Source organism: Anopheles coluzzii, chromosome 2, assembly GCF_943734685.1.
Source record: "Anopheles coluzzii chromosome 2, AcolN3, whole genome shotgun sequence".
Classification (NCBI taxonomy): domain Eukaryota; kingdom Metazoa; phylum Arthropoda; class Insecta; order Diptera; family Culicidae; genus Anopheles; species Anopheles coluzzii.
Window position 1 is genome coordinate 32,125,229 of NC_064670.1, and position 14,035 is coordinate 32,139,263.

General features: G+C 46.1%; 1 protein-coding gene across 3 annotated transcripts; it reads left to right on the top strand.

Annotated features, from left to right (window-relative positions):
• The first annotated feature begins 345 nt into the window (after positions 1-345).
• On the top strand, positions 346-13,851 carry LOC120953928 (ras-like GTP-binding protein RhoL). Of its 3 annotated transcripts, none has more exons than XM_040374357.2 (5): positions 346-488; positions 3,184-3,698; positions 12,084-12,432; positions 12,541-12,658; positions 12,852-13,851. In XM_040374357.2, the coding sequence occupies exons 3-5, from the start codon at positions 12,166-12,168 to the stop codon at positions 13,055-13,057; spliced, it is 591 nt and encodes a 196-aa protein (XP_040230291.2). In that variant the 5' UTR covers positions 346-488; positions 3,184-3,698; positions 12,084-12,165; the 3' UTR covers positions 13,058-13,851. The 3 variants fall into 3 exon arrangements, with proteins under 3 accessions (XP_040230291.2, XP_040230293.2, XP_040230294.2); XM_040374359.2 differs by lacking the exon at positions 346-488 and adding an exon at positions 2,368-2,666; XM_040374360.2 differs by lacking the exon at positions 346-488 and adding an exon at positions 2,368-2,655.
• Positions 13,852-14,035: the final 184 nt, after the last annotated feature.

A 14,035-nucleotide genomic window follows, 5' to 3' on the forward strand; every position in this document is an offset into this window, starting at 1 on the left:
CCGCGCAAGCTGTGTGGGGAGAATTCTAGGAATAGGGTTGAAGCCGTTACGTACGCAGCCAACTCAACCTCTACCTTAGTTTTAGGCCGCGCTCTAGCAGCTATCGAACAAGTCAGGAGAATCGAACAAACGTATAGAGCTACATGGAGGTGCAGGCATTTAGAAAAAAACAGGACAGACATCGTTTTGAACCTGACTCAAATTATATGCAATACACAATTTGTGTACAATTATGAGATGGTTCAAAAACTATTTTTAAAACAAAGGTTTGGTACAACAAGCTTCATAGACCGATGCCTAAGCTACTGTGCTGAGTGGTAGGGGAAGCAGCTCGGTATCGTGGAGATGATCATTCGCTTCGCGACCGGCAAGAGAACGACACGTCGATCGTGCTGAAGTGTGGTGTTGGTGAACTGTTTGTGTACAATTCATAGTTTTAGTTCAAAACATCTGTTGTTTTATTGTGTTGCAACACAACACAAAGCAGGGTAAAAATAAAGTACCAGTTTTTTTCACGTGCAGTTTAAATGTGTGCCAGGAATTGCTTTGGCGCGATTCAATAATACATTGGTACCTTAAACGATTCCTCTAGGGAGTGACTCATTCGTGTAGTACCATGTTAAATTTACACTAAACGTTGTACGCTTTAAACTCGAAAAGTGTTACAAAAAACAAGCAACACAGTTGTGAAGCAGTTGTCTTGCTACAAAGATCGAGAACCCATATTCAAAACAACGCCGCAGTTCGCTGTTCGAGTGCGACGCATTATATGGCCGCGTGTCACAGTTTCGTTCATAACGAGTTCCAAACAACGGTGACAGAGTGGGAAAAGAAGGAAAAAACACCAAAAAAAAAACAAAAAAATAAACGATACCATAGTGAGCCAGAGTGGTTTGGTGGGCTTTGCCGTGTATTCGTGTGGACGACGACAACCTGTTGGCGCTGTTGGGGTTTTGTTTGTTGTCATCTTCGCAGCGCAAACCCCCCCACCCGTGATGATCGTTGCGTGATCGTGATCTCTACACACAAATACACGCGAGACACGAGACGGCGGAAAAAAAGGGAAACCACCCTATCACGGGAATAGTGTGTTGAAGTTAATTTCCGAGCAGGTTATCGGTGTGTGGATTCGATCGCTGCAATATGGGGTGAAATTTCATCGTTATCAAAGTGTGTGTGTGTGGATCAGATTCGATTTCACTGCCGCAAGATCGCTATCCGTCCCTTTATGGCCCTGACGTGAATGCCCAGACGTTGGTAGACATTCTATTTCCGGTGTTCCAAAAGTTCAGCTTCAATTTATCGCACCACTCCCGCTTGAAGCCGCTGTTTTGCCCATATCTGGAGCGTATACGCGCGAGCGATAGCAGGCAGTTGTGCGCGATGAGCGCAGACAACGCTTGTACGGGGGAATATCTTAAAATAACACAACCACGCGATTCCGACGCGCTTCTAATGGGGGGGGGGGGGGGGGGGGGGGGGTTAGTGCTCGTCTCTAGCACACCCCGAGACACACACACACGCACAAGTGATCGTGGATCTATTTAAGTGGGTAGGTTTTGGTGTTTAGTGGTGGCGACGGCGGACGCAGTTGGCGAATTCCATCCATTTCGGCAAACCGGGCAAGTTGGCAGCGGATGTGTCTGGCCCGGTTTGTTCCACTCTGAGTGTGTATGTGTGTGTGTGTGTGTGTGTGTGTGTGTGTGTGTGTGTGTGTGTGTGTGTTTGGACCTACTTCTGTGTAACAGAGGCTGTGTCCGGTTGGCTGAGCGGGTGGGCTGGTTGGTAGTGTCGATGATACGTGACGTGCATTCTCGTGATGCGGCGACTACGTCTTAGCACGCGCAGCCCCAGCGTCATTTGTGTGGTGCACGTTTATGTGTCCCCCCTGGGGGGATTGTGTGCTTTCTATTTAGGGATTCACTTGTATGGTAATGGACCCCCGAACCTTCCTTTCCCCCCCATTTCCCTCCATGTGGGCAGTGTGCAATTGTGACAGAAACATTCCCTTGCGCTCAGGTCATCATCCTACGAAAACCGGGCTGCTTGTAACGTAACGTTGTGTATTAAAATTAAGATGTATTCTTGCAAAACATCCCTTGCTTCTAACACGAACATCTTCCCATTACGGAGTGCCACATATTGCAAGCAAAGTTGTGCAGCCACTCCTCCTTCCCCCCTGGTCGTCCTCTCCAAAGGGTGAGATATTACCACCGAGTGTACCGATTATTAGTGTTTGTGAGCAAAATGCTCCAAACGCCTCCCCCCCCCAAAAGGCTGCCGGATAACGTGCAGAGCGCAAAACGCAGGAGTACTCTCACTCTCTGCCCGTGCGTGCGTTCGCTCACAGAGATTCTCCCCACGCGTCCGTTATCACACGACGGCGAGGCGCGCAATACAACACACACAGTCTGGCGTGTTGAACCGTCGCGTACGGTTTTCTGCGGCGTGCGTGCATAGTAATAAACCCTTTTCCCGAGTGTTTCTGGTGCCTCTTGTGCAAAGTGGCGAGAATTTACAAAGTGTGTACAAACACAAGCGAACGAAGTGGAAACAAGAAAACAGTACAAAACATCCCATCAATCAGTCCAGCAAGAATCAGCCCCAGGAGCTCAGGACTGGACGCATTGGACGCGGTGAACCAAAGCTGAAGGGGTTGGTAGTGGGTAAGAATGTTTGATAATAGAGGTCCCGAGCAAGGCATCGGGCGGAATAGACGTACGTCCGTGCTTATCAGTGTGCTATCGGGGGTGCCCACACATCACCGCCACCACCACCAGCGGCGTAACAGTGCAGCTGACCGTTTGCATTGGTGCGCTGCACCCGCGGTAAAACGTCACATTTCCGGGAGGCTGATGTCGGGGTCTTCAACGTCAACATCCCAAAAGACACGCGTAGAAAGTGATAACATCTCGTGCACCAATGCTGTGAAAAGGGTTAATGAATGCAGTCCCTTGTTGCGATTGTGTGATCGAGTGCCTGTGTTTGGAAGAAACAGTGGAGAAAGCTTCTTCCGGTGGCCGTAAGCCGGAAGCAAACCATCTGACCGTGTTCGTGCAACGAATTTGACAGTGTGAAATGTGATTTTGTGACTTGGGAGTTTGTTGTTGAATCCGTTGGTTTCCTTCTTCGTTTGGAGGCCTTCACCTTCTAATGATCCTCTTCCCCTTCTTTCCTTTTCAGTGTGAGTGTTGTGTGTGTGTTTTTAAGTGCGTGAGTACGAAGTGATATGATTACAGTGCAACGTGGCTGCCGTCCACTGCTCGGACCAACGGAAACGTACGCCAGCTTTGTGCCGTATCGGGCCATCGCGGCCATCACAGTGCAATTGTAAATGAGCACACAGCAACCACCACGTCGATGACATTTCCAGTTACGATTGACATTTTTCAACGTGATTAAAAGCCTTCCTGCCCCTTCCACCCGGGCCCCTAATTGTTCTCCAGTGCGACCTGCTATCGCGGTGGCTCTCGCGCAAGCACACGATAAGATACGCGAATACGGTACGCAGGCCGTACGCTTGGGGAAGGTTTTTGCTGTTTGTTTGTCTGTCCGGTGTGGTTGGTTAGTGATTTTGTTCTGCAACTTTAAAATAACCTGCCAGCGAACGATAAAGCTCTATCCCACACAGAGCAGTGACGAGGGGCTTTTGGAAGGGCCTAGCGAAGGGACCTGGAAGACTGCAGCTTGAGCAACAGGTGAGTTTTAGCTAATATAAACATGTAACGAAAGGTTTGATGCCCCTTTTTCTACCGTTAACCGGGGACACACATCACTGCGCACCAGCGGTCCCTAATTGATAAAGACACGGGCACTGACACCCATGCCAACAAATAGCACAACGCGTTTATCGTACCAGACATTCCGACGTTCTGAATGCCATGGAAATCGTCCATGGTGCACTCCTGTAAAGCCCAAAGCCTTCTTCTAGACGTTCCGTTCCGGGGTTTCTGGTTCGTGACACCTGTGGCAATTCTAACGATTCGTCAATGCACTTCAATTAATTGGAATCGTTAGAAGTCGGTTACGTTGAAAACAACACAATCTCGGTACAACGCATCATACGCCTCGGTACATCTCTTTGTCTTTGTTACCCTGAGCAACCCCTGCTGTTGGTATGGTGGTAAGCTGGCAAGCAAGGCAAGGGAAATTCTATTGGGAATCCAATTCGTAGTCTTTTAGATCCCCAATTCCAAGGAAAACTCGTTCAATATCACTGGCCGGATGCTGTGCAGTACTTGTGTTCTGAAGAAAAATACGGTTCCACACTTCAAAGGTGCAAAGTATGCTATCGACTACCTTTTTCCCACAACGAAACACCTTTCGTGCAACGCCATTTTTTCAACAGAATGGAAAGTGCGGAAATGCGAGTGACTGGATCAACATTTTGTTCGGATTTAAATTACCGCTCACCCGGGGAAATGAGTTATTGGGCACCTCTCTGCGCATATTTACGCGTAATTCATTTATTATTTAAATTGATTTTTCCCCATATTCCTGGACCGCCGCAACAAACGTTTTATTTGCCATTTGCTGTGGTATTTACTAACAAAACGGTCTCATCAAAGGCATGTTTTTGGTTCCATTTTGATAGAGCAAGCACGGTTTTTTGCTCGTTTTCATTCAGAAAGTATAATGATGATTTACTGCATCCACTCTCGGTACCTTACCCGGGGGTGCTTATGGACCCCGATATAAACAGTTTAAATGATCTCTCCTGTTTTCTGGTCTGCTCTCACATTGTGATGGATTTATAAAGTGCAGAAATGTGAAAAAAAGGAAACAAAATGGAAATATACCTTCCCGTGCGCGGTTGTTGTTATTAATGTGTATCCATTTTCGGGAGTGGTTCGCGTGCGATGATCCGTACCAGGTCTAGCTCCCATTTGGATGGTGAAGGTCACCAAGAATGGAAGACTGGAAGAGGATGGAACTGCGCTAGAACCACTGCTCAGGTATGCAAAATCACGGTTTGTTTACCAAAGCAGGCCCCCTCCCCCCAAAATCGATCGCTTCCATTGAGAACTGTGTTTGGAGTGTGGGGCTACCAAAATGAAATAAAAAATAATAATAATTCACACAACAACCTCTCACGCTTTCGCACACGAGCGCGTTTGAACGAACAATTGACAATGAATCGAAAAACGATTTGGTGACGGTGCCCGAACACACCCGATGGGTGGTGTGCTATTGAATTTTGAAGCATATACAATCATCCCCATCTACGCTCCGTCTGCCTCGAAGATGGTGTACAATTGAATAAGCCGTGTGAAATAAAAACACAAAAGTACATAAAAGAATCCAAAGCAAGACGATGAGCCATTGTTTGGAGGCCCGTCCCGGGGGAAAAAAAACATTTCGGAAGTTTGCTATACGGTTGTTCGTCACTCGTTTGGGGCATCTTTCAATGATTTTGCCTCTAATGCAAGCACTAATGCCACATACTACAGCTATCCATTGGTTCCTTTCTTGTGTGTGTGCAATGGGGTTTTGCTAATTGATTCTTCTAGTCAGTTTATCGGGCATTTCCGGCTGCGGCAGGAACGCCGGAAGTGAGATCATTCATACACTGCAACACTCCAGAATGTGGGCTTTTGCTTTCGCCCCAAAGGAATTGGAAAGTCCAAACCATTGGAATTAAGGCAGTGGGTTTTGAAGTTCTAAGCCAGTGCAACAGTGATGGAGCGGGTCTGTTACGCATACGGAACGCAGCGTGCGACGACCTAGTGGATGAATGAAGAAGCTCTACGCTATCACGATACCACGCACACAACCTGTAGCCAGCATTCGAGCATGCTTTTCCAATGTTGGATCATGTTGCGCTTGATGCGTTCCGGTGAATGCCGGCCAGTGACTCATCCGCCCCGTGACCGTGACCAATCTTAAGCGCGTGCGTTTTAAAACACCTTCTGCGCTCTCCCAACAGCCGCCACAGCGGTGTCGGTAGGGGTGTTTGATTTCTGACGCATCGCAAACTCTCAGCCCCATGCGCTGTGTCGGTTTGGGGCGGCTGAGTAATACCTTGCGTACGTGTGCGTCTGATAAATTGAAATTGTACCACGAAACGGGTACTGCTTGGCTGGGGGTGTAATACTGAATCGAGGATTCCACCACGCGCTTAAGTAAACACATCGGTAGTTGGTACACTGCCGGTGTTTGTGTGTGTGTCGATAGCTAGCGAACGACTAGTGATTATGTTTACTTAGCTATATCGATGGTTGAATCTTGTTTGGTGAAGTTCGTGATTTACGTTCTGCTGATGGTATCCTAATGAAGAAAATGGCAAGAGCACAACACAGTGAGTGGTAATCTGGTTTGCTCTGATATCCAACTCTTACATTCTTCTAAGTATACCATCAACAGGTGACTGCCGGAATCAAAATGGTATTTATATTGGAGTATACCAAACGAAAGAGAATTGCATACCATAAATCTTAAATCTTAGTATTTAAATTCAGAAAATGTGGCAAATAGTTAAGGAGTAGTATACTTTTTTTTATACTTAAGCTATATACTTTTGTATGTATTTCGGGAGATATCTACAAGAAACAATGTTTCCTTTTCACTCGATTACTAAACGGGGACTAATGGATTGTTCGGCTGAAGTAATTTTGCCACTGTTTCATTTTAATACTTATTCTTAATATATCATAGAAATTCTGACCGATATTTTAATTATCGTTGCATCTTTGTGATATCTGTTGAATGAAGGCCATCCAAAGAAAAGCGACTAGATATGCAGCAAGACTCTTACCATGGCGGCAGGGCGATGTGTTACCGTCATACCATTCCCGGTGTCTGCTTTTAGGGATTCAGCCGTTGAACAAGCGCCGTGAGATAGCTAAATGCCTTTTTATATCCTATATCCTAAATGCCAGTCTGATCCTATGTCAGCTATATGTCGAACTTTCATTAATAACTACGATTTATTTGATTTCAACATACCACAGAAAGTTTTTAGAGATAGACTCAGGACACAACTTACGTAGTAATCAAAATTTCAAAATACATTTTCTATTCTTGTGCACCAGTTCTCCCCCATCGATTTATGTACCTTACATAGTCTATAAGCACTAATTAAAGTACATTCATGTAGGATCTTTAAGATCCCGATGGATTAATGAATAAACAAATTAAACATATTAAACATATCTGTTATTGTCTCGAGAAAGTGTGTCAACATATTTAGACGAAGTAAAACAGAAAAGATTGTCCTGTCTGTCTGCACTCAAGTTAAGTCCTCTAGACATAGCGCATGTTATTATGATCCCTTAGGTTTAATGATTTAATGACAGGTTGACTTCTAAGCTTCCATGCTCTTGTAACTTGTTACTCTTGTCAACCTGCATAAGGATGTTGATAAAAGCAGTAGCTCAGCTTCAAAATTCCCTTTCCTTTTTTTTGGTTTGAGGCTTTAAATCTCCCTTGAAACTCGTGTATTTACAATCCCCATGAATGCTTCAACCACCTGTCCAAAAGCACAAACGATGCATTATGATGTGTTTAGTTTAAGCTTACCTTCCACCCCGTCGCTCGTCGTAAAGTGAAGTTCATGCAACTATCAAAACAGCATCTTTAAACTTTTACCAGGACCTTCAAAAACATTGCCGAATCAAATATTGAAAAACTCTCCCCTTCAAACAACATCTCATTTTACAAACCGAATTTTACAATGCAAAGGCAAATGCGCAAAAGTACAGCTTCATGCTTCAAAATTGGAGGAAAAGTTTTACTGCCCCAGCAGCAGCATGTTGGAGCGCCGGCAGTGGGTGGTAGTGCCAGATAATTGGATCTCATCTAAAAACATGCTACAGGTCATGTAAACACAGCACAGTACATCGCACCCCGCGTCCCCCCCCCCCCCCCCTTTGCACTGCCAGCACATATGTAAGCTCAATTTTCGTCGCTACTTTTCCAATTCGGCCGTATTGTTTACGGTATGTTATGCTTTTCCTGGTAAAATATTCATGCTCAGGCAGCACCATGGATTGTGCTGACCTTGACACCCGGGGTCCGTTTGGCAGTTTTATGCTGCTTGCTAGTCGCCGAGATTGGTAGTCAGCTTCATTATGTATTTCTACCCCCGTGTTTGCCTCTTACAGATGGGATACGGTCATGGCGTTTGTACAAATTTAATAAACCCATGCCCATAAAACCACCAACGCGTGGTGATGATACTTCCTTCCGGTTCCTTCCACACACTTTCGCTTTTGCACACCTCCTCGCTCCATTCTGTGCACCACTGACTCGATTATCGCTTTGCGCGCACCTTACGCTGTGGTGTCGTTCGTGCGTACCGGCGAATTTTGCCGGCGTCCGCGCTCAATTGCTTCTCAAAGTTCAATAGTACCGCCGTTAAGATGGACCACTGTGTTCGGGCTATGCTGGTAATCATCCCCCAAATAGACTTCCAACCAGCTGGGGAATGTTAAGTTGTGCGTGGTCATCCGCACTGGGCGGGAGTGTAGGGTTGCTCCCGGGCATCGTCTCAATTTACATCCATTAATCTTTGCTCCCGAAGACAACCCGACATGGAAGGGGCGAAAAGGACGTGGCCATTTGTATTGGATTTTCGGTGCTCTTTTGCCTGCCTCGGTTTCGAATGCATTCGTCTTCCGTAGCGTAGTGTCGGGGCTCTGGCGAGTTTGATGTGCGTGTGATGTGGTGTGGTAGTGTGGTGAGGTTGATAAAATTAATTTACCTCAATTAACAACGCTGCCACTAACACGCTGCGAAACAGAGAGAGAGAGAGAGATAAAGACAAAGTATGTGTCTGCGTGTAAGAAAGTTGTTTGAAGCGAGAAGTTGCACTGGTGAAGATGATGTTAGCTCGTTTCGTGTCAACGTTGGTAGCGGATGCAAATAAAAAACGCCTGTGACAGTTAAACAGAGGGGAACCGTCCACCGAACCGACGGACGTCATCTGTGGTGGAAGATGGTAGTAGGCATCTGGTGCACCGCTTTTCTTGTTCAAACTACCTTCCATCACCAGGTGGAACAGAAACCAACTGCAACACAACGGGGCAGCATATAGCAAGCTGCTTAGAACTGGCAAGCTTTACGCAAATAGCGCGTAAATATTGTTGTCGCGCAAGGTGCAAATTGTGTCTCGGTGGCAGCGAACGAGGGCGGCATTGGCACAGGGATTGGTTATCGTGATGTTACTAGTGTAAGTATGTGACGATGTGTACTGATAAGACGTAGGACGACACTTTGCCGCGATGGTGTGAAGGCGTGCTCAAGTGCGAAGCTCAGAACGAGGGCCTGGGGCCAGTAAGGGGAATCGAAGGTTTAAAAATAAAACGTTTTATGTGATGTTATGTTTAGTTTGGTATGAATTAGGATACATTATCTACAATATATCCTATTTCACCAAAACTTCTATTGCTTTGCTAAATAAAGAATATTAGTGTTTTCCTCCTTCACGCAAGGAAAAATAGCCACCATTTCGTGTGCCATTTCGCCACAATCCCCGAGACGAGCCTTCGCCAATGACGCGGCTAATTGGGAATTTACGTCCCACAAGGGATATTCTTACACAAGGGCCGTATCGGGGCGTTCGCTGAATAATTAAACCCGCCACCTGGAGCCTTCCTCTCGGGGCCGGGGAGCAGTTCTGCACCTGAGATGAGTAATAACCGTGTAACCGTACATGTGTGTGTGTGTTAGAGACACTAACTAGCACGTACTATGGATGATATAGAAAAGGTTCAGTGTGGGCTGATAGAAAAGATAAAGCTCATGGGAAATGGTTGGGAAAAGTGAAAAGGTAAAATTCAGCAAAATATTTCTAATTAAATTTCAAGTTCATTGTTACTAAAAGTGCACCTTTTGTGGTAATTCTTTATTATCAAATATTTAAACATTGGTGAAATATATGTATGTATCCTTATGTATGTTTGTTCTTTGCTAGAGGATGTTTCCCAAGCAATCCCAAAGTTCCTCGATCCTACCGAGCTATCTCTGCATCTAACAAACCCAGAAATTGTTTTTTTTTCATATATATTTTCTTACAATCCTATTCCTCTCACTTGCAGCACTTTCGAGGCAGGATGATAAATATTGCATACGCCTTGTTGACTAGACCGTAAGGAATGTGTTCCCCTGGGTGTGCATGAACCAGCCTCCAGCCTCAGGTTCTGGAAGGTTAGCTGGTGCTGTGCCGATACGTTATGGGAGAGATTCTTTTTGAGCTGTTGAACAGCAGCAAACAAGGAGGAAAATACAACAACAACAACAACTCTAGCCTGATGCTTGATATGAAAATTCTTCCACCACACGTTGCGGAATGATGTTTTGCTATCGACCAGCACACACACACACACACATGGTGATTCGCGGGAAAGCGTACTATAGTTCCGGCTTCTCCAGACGAACGAACGAATGAAGCACCCTTAATCTCATGGTCGTAATATGGAGCAAACAAGTCGCGGAACCTCAATGCCCATTGCCAGATGTATATTGCTGTTTCACAGCTAACATCACATTGCAATGGTGTGTGTGTGTGTGTGTTTGTTCCTCTTTTATTTGACACCATCTTCTGGTAGATTTAAAATTGAGAAATTTAAAACTGTACCGAGTTGCGATGTAAAATGCCCTTCATTGCCAGCTGGATCGTGTTAGATCGCTTGTTTCTTCGGTCACATTGCCGAATGGTGCCTGTATAGCTTCCAGCAAGGAATGAATTGCCCGCAACAGCAGCAAACAGAGCAAACGTATTTAAACATACAATTTCAATAATTTTGCTGAATAAAAACACCATTCCATTTTGATAATGCTGAAGGCGTGCCGATGCTAAATTCATGCAAACTACAAACCGCCATACAATTTAATTACGACGACAACTACTACTCCGTACCAAGCCTTTGGATGTGTCAGGGAAAACTCCTGCAAAAGCTTACCATCAGCTTACCACCGAACCGTTGTGGACAAAGGGGGGGGAGTAAGGGTTAAATCCTTGCGGGATTGGTTCAACCCATTTTGCCCATAAGCTATTTAATTACGAAAGTTGAAAAGGTGTGTTCGACCGGAACCTGGTACTGGGAAATTCTGTGCAGAATTTTTAGCTTAGCTCCGATTGAAATTATGCAATGGGAAAACATTTAAGCAGCAACTGTTAATCGAAATCTGGAAAATACGTCCAAACAGTGTTTGTACAGCATTTCCCTCACGAAGCGTTCGTGAGGAAAGCGTTAGCGCCATTCCATTCCATCTCGCATCGGCCCACTAATGAGCGTTTTCGGTGGGATTTACTTGCAGCCGCTCGGCATTCGTTAGAAAATGCATTCAACTGTCCCAAAAACTTTCTCATCGTTTTTCGCTTTCTTTAATTTAACTTCCAGTTTTCTTCCAATTTGTCACGCCATTTTGCGTCCTGTGTGCAGTACCGTTTGGTTGGATGAAACGATCCCAGCTCTGCCCCGGTACGGCTCATTTCCTTCGATTGCCATTTTGCTACCGTTTTGGCATTGGCATTGGCACTTTCCTCTCTCTCTCTCTCTCTCTCTCTCTCTGATCTACTAATGGTGGGTTTTTCCTCTTCCTCTCCCTGGTGGGGTGCTGAGCAGCGATTAGCACCTTTTGTGTACCAGCTTGTGTAAACAAAATCATCGCCACCCGGCCGATACGATCATTTCCACCGAAGAGTTACGCGCTGTTGCTCACCCAACATGCTGCTGCTGCTGCTAGTACTGCTCGAAGCGAAAATCCTCTTCAAGATCACACTTTGTTGCCCTCGGCACAACACAAACCCTGCTGTTGTTCGCCCTGAACGCCGCGTCATATCCGGGTAACACAAATGCACATGTGTGGGGGTCGGTGCTGCATTTGGCAGGGAAATGAAAACTTTCTCACTGGCACGTTAAACTGCGATCGGCAAATAACGCCATAAACGATGGCGGGAGGAGGGTGCTGTTGGGGTTTGTTTTTCTAGCTCCTCTCACGTGGGTTTGGAAAGGCCTCTTACGGAAGTGTATCTCGGCCGGTGCTGGGCTAGAAACAGCTACCGTTAGCACGCGTGCCGTCGGTTAAGCTAGAAGGTTAAGCTTAAAAGCTTAATGTGTTATTTCATTTCTCCTTTCCAGACGGGCAGAATCAGAGGACAGACAGCGTCGCCCAGCGGCGATACCCAGACGATATTAGTGGAGTTAATAGTGCCACACAGCTATGACGATCACTGGTACGAGTAATGGTAGTGGCGGCGGCGGTGGAATGCGGCCCCTGAAGGTAACGACGGTCGGCGACGGTATGGTCGGGAAGACCTGCATGCTCATCACCTACACGCAGAACGAGTTCCCGAGCGAGTACGTCCCGACCGTGTTCGACAATCACGCGTGCAACATTGTGGTGGACGGGGCCGATTACGCGCTAACGCTGTGGGACACGGCCGGCCAGGAAGATTACGAACGGTTGCGACCGCTCAGCTATCCAAACGTAAGTTAGCCGGCTAAAGCGGGGCCCTCCCAAGCGGGTTTGGGTTTGTCCCTAAAACCTTCCCTTTTAACCATGCTTTCTTGCTTCGTCCGGCGCACTATTTTCCAGACCGACTGTTTCCTCATCTGCTACTCCATATCGAACCGCACATCTTTCGATAACGTGCTGTCCAAGTGGTACCCGGAGATAAGACATTTTGCACCCTCCGTACCGATCGTGCTTGTCGGTAAGTGTCTGTGTGTGTTTGTGTGGTTGATGTCGTAGTGTGTTTGTGTGTACCTTTTACTCACTTTGTGCTATTTCTATTTCTTCCTCAATCGGTGCCCACATCGTGACCTGCGTTTGGTGATAACGCCCGCGTTCGCTGTCTGCGGTTACCTTCAAACAACACCTGGACTGAACCCACCACCATCCGCCAGGCACCAAGAGCGATCTGCGTGTGCCCGGGTCGGAGAAGTTTGTCACCACGGCCGAGGGCAAGAAGCTAAAGCACAAAATCAAAGCCTACGCGCTGGTGGAATGTTCCGCGAAGCGGAAGCTCAACCTTGCCGAGGTGTTTGACGAGGCGGTGCGCGCTGTCGAGAAGAAACCACACGCCGGACCGCGGATGTGTACGATACTATAGCTTTGGCGTGTAGAAAAGCTGCAAACGCTTCAGCGGAAAACAGTCTACTCTAGGCACGACACAACCCAGGGATGACGGGGGAAGGTCTTTTTAGAGGTTGTAGATTGATGGATTGTGTAAACCTGGGACTCACGATGCGCACTACTACTACTACTACTACTACGAAGGGAACTCGTTCGAACTTTAGACGACTATTTAGGGCTAATTAAATTGTAGCTGTGCCGCCACACGGGAAATTCCTGCAACAGTATTGGAATGTAGTAAATTTTAGTACGAAATTTTTGTGGGGCTGATGTATTGTGGTGATGAGATTCTGATCAACGGTTCAAGGATGCAGACCGGTTTGCCATAAACACACGATCGAAAGTATCGAAATGAGGAGAAATTCGCAACGCAAAAGTTAGATGTGCTGTTAGATAGATTACTTCCCTTTCTACACTGTCCAAAAAGTGTGGCCAAAAGAAGACTTCCCTGATAATGCAGTCAATAGCGATGTTCTAACTGGAGAGGTGAAGATTGATAAACACCTGAAGCGATAGTGGGCTGGGGCTACTAAAGAAGGGGCATGTTGGCGCGTAGATAGCACAGGAACAAGAATTGTTAAAAGAGTATTTATAGTGATAGAGAAGGCGAAGGAAAGATTGGTACGCGTGTTGAAAGCGGAAATGGAAAACTGAAAGGGTGTAAGCAAACGACGGTAGGGTAGCGGCATTTGCCACGAACTGCTCCTGCACTCCTGTACTGTGTGCTTGTTTTATATATACTTGTTAAATAAACTAGTCATTTTAAGCCTATTAGAGGGATACTGGAATGTGGAATTTTGTAGCGTGTTTCAGTGCGCTTTTGTATGTACAACAACGGTAAGTTTAAATTGAAGCTGTTTTTGTAACGTATTTTTTAAATCCCATGAGCACATTCCACTGTGTGCGCAAATTGCTGTGAGAAACCTTACAACAGTACAACCCAGAACGCTACAAA